At 40.8% G+C, this 7,179-nt stretch overlaps 1 protein-coding gene across 1 annotated transcript in view; it reads left to right on the top strand.

The window, feature by feature from the left end:
- The window catches only part of LOC138165179 (complement component C8 alpha chain-like), a 105,883-nt gene that overhangs the window by 20,030 nt on the left and 78,674 nt on the right, over window positions 1-7,179 (top strand). The window contains exons 4-7 of the mRNA XM_069093310.1: window positions 2,029-2,176; window positions 3,350-3,533; window positions 4,549-4,743; window positions 5,845-5,868. Coding sequence (XP_068949411.1) covers window positions 2,029-2,176; window positions 3,350-3,533; window positions 4,549-4,743; window positions 5,845-5,868 — 551 coding nt within the window. The remainder of the gene's footprint in view (window positions 1-2,028; window positions 2,177-3,349; window positions 3,534-4,548; window positions 4,744-5,844; window positions 5,869-7,179) is intronic.

Genomic DNA, 7,179 nt, shown 5'->3' with positions numbered 1-7,179 from the left:
TTTTTTTTGTGATTTCCCCCAAGCTTATCCCCTGCATCTCCACCATATTGCTTTGGTTCTGCCCTCTGGGTAAAATCCAAGTAAGGCATAAGACTAATTCCTCTTCCACAAGACAGTTCTTAGAATACTTGAACAAATAACTTCTCTTTGCTCCCTGATTTCCAGAGTATTCTTTCTCCAGACTCAGCACCTTTAAACCTTAATCCTAAATCCTTAATCTTCATATGATATAGACTCAAGATCTTTCACCAGCCTGCTTTCCTCTCTCTGGATCCTCTCCAGCTTATCGGCGCCTTTCTTGAACTGTGGTGCCCAGGACTGACCACCATCCTCCAAATAAGATCTTAAGAGAGTAGAGTCTAGTGGGACTTTGACCTCTTTGTCTCTGTAAGGGATAACTAGCCTTCTCCATGCATCCTCAGCCCAAGATCACATTAATTTGGGAGCTGCCACATCATACTGATTTACATTGTGTTCACAGGCCACTCAGACACCAGAATCCATTCCAGAGCAGTTACTATCTAATGGGACCTTCCATGTGTGGCATGAGTGAGGATGATTGTTTATACCCAAGTGTAAAACTTTACATTTGTTTTGTCATAGTAAGTTTAGCACAGTGCACTAGTCTGTCAAAATCATTTTGAATCCTTTATTCTGCAAGCTATCCCCCCCAGTTATATGTCATCTGAAAATTTCGTGGAGATACTATTTATGCCTTATGCAAATCATTGATAAAGATGTGGAACAGCCCTGGACCCAGCAGAGATCCCTGAGGTCGTTCACTAGAGACCTCTTAAAAGGATGACATGAAACTATTGACAGCTACTTTTTGAAGGCAGCAATCCTCATTTCTGAATCAGTTGTGAATCTATCGTTTCTTCTCCCATTTCTCCCACAACCTTCTCCAAGAGAAGACTGAATCAGAAGTCCAATACTTATCCTTGGTTGACATAAAGGGAAAATTTTTGCCAATCAAAGCTGTCCAAAATTTTCATCTGTTTTTTTGTATTCCCAGTATCTTGAGCATTGGAGGCATTGATAAATTTTTGTTGTACAAATAAATGAATGAAAACCGGAATGGGTTGCAAGGGTTTCTCTCTCACTGAAGGTCAAACAAAGACTAAATGATTACACTTTAGAAAGGTTTCAGAGAGCATTCTTGGCCACATATGAGCTGGACTAGATGGCCCCTGAAATTCCTTCTAGATTTAAGATCCCAAAATTCCAAATTTCACAATAAGCTGCAATCTCTCTCTCTCTCTCTCTCTCAGATTTTATAGAGCTCTATCTGTGCCTTTCTAATACACCTATCTCATTTTAATGTGTCGGACAGATTGGGGTCCCTGCCTTATCTTCTGTCTGTTTTCCTGTTTTTTCTTATTATTTTCATTTCTGTCTGATCCTTATTTGAGTAATATGTATTTGTGTCCTTGTCTAGTCTATCACTACCACCCCCATCCTGGGTCCCACCCTTATTAAACTATTAGCTCCCTGGGGGTAGATGTGAACCTTTTAAAGTATCTTTAGATTCCTTAAACCCTTAAACATACATAGCATGGACTGCATGTCACAGACAGCATCAGACATTGAGGGCCTATGATTTCTGGTGTGTGGAAATCCTTCCCCAGTACAAATTGTAACCCCACCTATGACGTAACAGATGAATCTTATAGAGTTGCCCAGTCTCAGAAAGGTTAAGTACTTTGCCCATGGTCACAAAGCTAGTAAGTGACAGGTAGGCTTTGAATATCCCTTCCTAACTCTGAGTCTACTATGGCACCTTCCTCTCTCCTAACCATATGTATTGATGAACTCTTCATTTTCAACCTGAATTCTCTTTATTCTCTTTAAATTAACTTTGCTCCCTTAGCTCAAAATAATTCTAAATAGAACCAACACACCTTAAGAGCTCCTCTTGGGCTTTCCAAGTGCCCTCTCTCTTCTCTCATAGTAGAAAGATGGTTGCTCATGGCAGCATTTGTTGTTTTGTCCCAAAGAAGGGGTCATCCCATCACCCACTTCTTTCAGGTCGTTGCATCAAGCGGCGCCTTCTGTGCAATGGAGATCAAGACTGTAATGATGGGTCTGATGAGGAGGGCTGTGAAGATGCTGGGATCCTTAAAAATGATTGCCTGGAATTCAACCCCATTCCTGGATCAGAAAAGGCAGCCCAAGGGTGAGTGATGACTGCCAGGTAACTGTGACTTATTAGGCTATTGTAAGCATGCTTTCTGCCCTGGGCCTCTGGGTTACAGGGGTCCTCCCCCCGAGCACTGGGGAGAGAGGCTGATCAATGTAGCCAGATGAATGTCACAGATGAGGGAACAGGGAGAGAATATGCATGCTTCAAATGTAGGGGCTTAGGTACCGTATGCAGAAGGGGACTGCTGGGAACAGATGCCAAGCCCAAATACAAGCAGGCTTCTCTGTAATGATAATAACAATACTATTAATAATAATAAAAAATTATTTACATAGTACTTTAAGATTATAAGACTGCTTTACACATATAATCTCTGTAACTTCAAGCCATGCATCAGATGTGAGGGAAATCTTTATAAAATGGCAAAAAGTCAGACAAGTAGGAAAAAAAAAAATCATTGCATTTAAAACTTAAGGAACTCTAGGGATCATATAGCCCAAACCTGTAATGAGTCAGGATGGCCAAAAAGAAAGAGTTTGGAACTCGGAGTTAGGGAGATCTGGATTCAAATCCAGCTTCAAACCCTTCCTTAGGAGTGTGACTCTCAGTATGTCATCTAACAACAAAAGCAGCTAACATTTAGATAGCACGTTTAGCTCTGGAACAAACTTTATACACACTGTACATATGATTATAGTGGGAATTTACATAGCACTTTAAGGTATGCAAATCACTTTAGACATGCCCTCGTGACAATCCTGTGACATAGATGCTATTATTATCCCCATTTTAAAAATGAAGAAAGTGAGACTGAGAGAGATTCAGTGAATTGTGCAGGGCCACACACACTAGTCAATGTCTAATCTTCCTGACTTGAAATCTGGAGCTCTATCCTATCCACAGCCCATCTATCTCTAAAATGGCTATAATAGTAATGGTTCCCTCACAGGATAGTTGTGAGGAAAAAATGAAAGAATGCATAGAAAACACTTCGCCCATATTAAATCACTATGTCAAGGTCAACCTTGACACTTTATGCTCTAGTTCCCTTTGAGCGCTAATAGTCTATGTTCTAGGGTTCCTTCCAGGTTCACAGAATCCATGAGATTGGACCTTTGACTGGGAAACTGACATTTTATTGGGGAAGATAACATGAAGCTTCAGACTATCCAACTTGAAATACTAGAAGATACCTTTTCCTTTTAGGTTTAACATTCTGACCCAAGAAGAGAAAATGCATGTGTATGACCCTACATACTTTGGGGGCACGTGTGAACGTGTCTACAATGGAGACTGGAAATCCCTCAGATATGATGCTGTCTGTGAGAATCTTGATTATGATGAGAAGTATTTCCGTAGACCATACAACTTCATCAAGTACCAATTTGAGGTAAAGCACGTTCGGTGGGAATAACGACAAGGGTGTTGTTGTTGTTGTTGATGATGATGATGATGATGGCGATATTATTATTATTATAGGTGGCGCTTAGGGGCAAGAGTTGTAAAGAAGCCAATTTGGATTCAGCATTAGGAAAGAAAACATCCTTACAATTACTAATATGCAAAAGTTGAATGGGCTGCCTAATTTTCCAACAAGCATGAATGAAGCACCTTCTTCTTTCTGCCAGGCACTGGGCTAGGTGCTAGGAATACAAAGACAGAAGTGAAATAGATCTTGCCCTAAAGAAGCTTGCATTCTAATGGTGGGGGGGGGAGGTGTTGACGTGCATATATATAGATATATAGAAGATACATGTATATTGATATGTAAGAAAAAGGCTTCAGGAAGTCACCAGTTCCCCCAATACTGAAGGTTTTGAACAAAGGCCAGATGATTAAATTCTTTCTCTGGGCAAGTCATTGTAATAGGCACTGGAAACTGAAAAAAAGGCCAACAATCTGTGCTCTCATTTAGGTTTCTAAAAGAGAGAAGTCACATGCATAGGGAGATGGTGGCTAGGGAAAGGGTTTTGGTTTGGAAGTTTACAAGGATGATAAGTAGCCCCACAGGGATTAGAGTCACACCCCTCCCAGGAACAAGGGGCAGAGTGGCTTTGATCATGAGTCCAGAGACAGAAAGGCAGGTGTGACTAGCCCATGGTCACACAGCTAGTGAGGTTTTGAGTTGAGACTTGATTTTGGGTCTCCCTGACTACAAATCCAATGCTATTATGCCATACTATGCTTTCCCTCATACTTACCTATGTAAATGTTTTCCTCTAGTAGAAGTCAGTGGAGGTTAGGAATTGTTTCAACTTTGTCTTTGTATCTTTAAAGAATTGTTCAGTGCCTGGCACATCACAAGAGCTTAAGACATGTGTTGAATTGAATTGAATGGAATACCATTAAGTAGGGGGCCCTGAGTGTTGTTTAGTACTAAGTGTCTGCCTCCTTTTTCCTTTCAGACTCAGGCCCAATTTGATTTTCACTCACAATTTTATAGTCATGTTGAAGAGCTAATCATGGGCCTACATAAGCAAGAATTCAGTTCTTCTAGCATTTCCTTTGGGATCCCCATCTACTCTGTAATCCTGGGTGTGGGATTCTCCTGGTCCTCTGGAAAGAATTCCCTGAAGAACGTGACTAAGTATACAGAGAAGGTAGGTATTCAGACCCTCCGGTCATTGCCTCTTCACCACCAGTCTTCTTTTGAGACTTGCATTCACATATTACCTTAATTGCATTAAAAAAAACCTACAGTAGTGATTGTTCCTTAATTTGCTCATGTAATTGGAAATGTCTGATCAGCTGTAATCCTGTTTGTTTTTCTTATTACACTTCTGTACTCAAAATCATCATGATGGGAATAATTGAGTTACAAGACTAAGAACTCATGCCACCTCCTCTCCCCAGTCCCCAATCCCTTCCTGGTTCACCATGGAATGAAGCTGATTAATGAATGCTTGCAATGATAAGGCAGCCACTGAAAGGAGCGCTGGACCAAGAGCCAAGAGACCTGAGTTGGAGTCCTAGCTCTGACCCTTCTTCCCCCTGTGATCATGGAAAAAGCACCTCCCTTTTCTGGAAATAGAAATGAAGAGAGGGGACCAGATGGTTACCAGTCCCTCCATGATCTGAATCCAATTATTCTGTGTTAGAATAAGGAGAGATTTAGACTCTTTGTCCATGTATCTGTAAGGCAAAGATTCTTTCATTCTCACCACTGTATCCATCACACTTAGCATAGTGCCTAGAATAGAGCAGAAACACAAACCATAAGCGTTTATTAAATGCCTACTCTACCAATCACTGTGCTGGGGACTGGGGATTCAAAAGTAAAATCAAATTGTCCTTTCCCTCAAGAAACTTTCACTCTATGAGGTGAGATCAGGGTGACGATGATGATGATGATGGTGATGATGATGATGATGATGATGGTGGTGGTGGTGATGATGATGATGATGATGATGGTGATGATGATGATGGTGATGATGGTGATGATGATGATGGTGATGATGATGATGGTGATGATGATGATGATGGTGGTGGTGGTGATGATGATGATGATGATGATGGTGATGATGATGGTGATGATGATGATGATGATGGTGGTGGTGGTGATGATGATGATGTGTGTGTGTGTGTGTGTGTGATTTTCACTATAGACAGAAAGCCACCTTGATTTCTCCTCCATTTTTTATTGGTTCTCTTCTATTTTGTCCTCTTTTTATTTGCTATTCTACTTAAGCATGTAATGGCAGGAAAATGGCAATATGAGGGGGTGGCTAGGTGGCACAGTGAATAGAGCACTGGCCCTGGAGTCAGGAGGACCTGAGTTCAAATCTGGGCTCAGACACTAAACACAAAAACTAGCCATGTGACCTTGGGTAAGTCACTTAACCCCAATTGCCCTCCAAAAAGCAAAAAAAAGAAAATGACAGTATGAGTAGGAGATCAGGCGTTCTAGGTTGGTTCCACAGCACATACCTGGGATTTCTATGGATAGCACTTTTAAGTTTGTGAACTGCTTTTCATGATTATTTCATTTGAGCTTCCTAACAACCCTGTGGGATAGATGCTGCAAGTATTATTACCCATGTTTTGTGGATGGAGAACAAGGTTTGGAGAAGTTAAGTAACCTATTCTTGGTCATGCAACTAGCCAATATCAGATTCAGTATTTGAACCCGGGTCTTACTGATAGTAAATCTGTACATGTCTGGATATATACAAAGTCACTACAAAGAAATTTGGGGAGGACTTCATGTAAAGGGGCTTAAAACTGGACTAAGCTTTGAAGAAAACTTGAAATTTTGAGGAGGGAGTAAATTCCCCAAGTGTGGTGATGGCCAATGAGAAGGCAAGGAAGGGGAAGGATGGAAGAAGCTTATGCTAGTACCATGGAGAGCACATGAAGGGCTCTATGTAATGAGGCTGGAAATGTAGGAAGGAGCCAGCTTCTAAAGGGATCTAGATGCCCAAGAGAGGAGTTCATATTTGAACCTGGAGGTGATAAGAAGTCACTAGTTTACTGAGTAGAGGAATGACACAGTCAGAGCTGCACTTCAGGAAAATCATTTTGGCAGTGGAGGGGAGAAGGACCTGGAGATGGGAGAGACTTCAGACAGGAAGACCAACTGAGGTTTTTATAATGATCCAGGAGTGAGGTGATGAGGGATAGAAATGGGATGAGAGTTGGAAACAGATAATTTAATATACAATATAGATAAAATAAAGACAAAGTCATTTAGAGTGAAAGGAAAGAATTAGAAATTCACAAATAGAAGAGCTAAACACAATCCCAGGTTCTCTAACTCTAATAGCTCACATTTATATAGCACTTTAAGGTTTACAGATATTATCTCCTTTTATTCTCAAATATTATTCAAATATGATCTCTCTTTATTCTCACAAGAACCTGAGAGGCAGGGCTATTATTATGTCCATTTTACAGATAATGAAATTGAGACCCAGAGGGTTAAGTGTTCAGAGCAACCCAGCTAGTAAATGTCTGAGGAAGGATTTGAGCTCAAGTCTTACTCATTCCAAATCCACTGCTCAATCTTTTGTGTTATGTAACTGGCTCAACAACTATGC

This window comes from Petaurus breviceps, unplaced genomic scaffold (assembly GCF_028583685.1).
Source record: "Petaurus breviceps papuanus isolate PSGF00001 unplaced genomic scaffold, PetGlider_PUasm1.0 208, whole genome shotgun sequence".
Taxonomy (NCBI): domain Eukaryota; kingdom Metazoa; phylum Chordata; class Mammalia; order Diprotodontia; family Petauridae; genus Petaurus; species Petaurus breviceps.
This window is presented reverse-complemented; position numbering and strand designations above follow the sequence as displayed.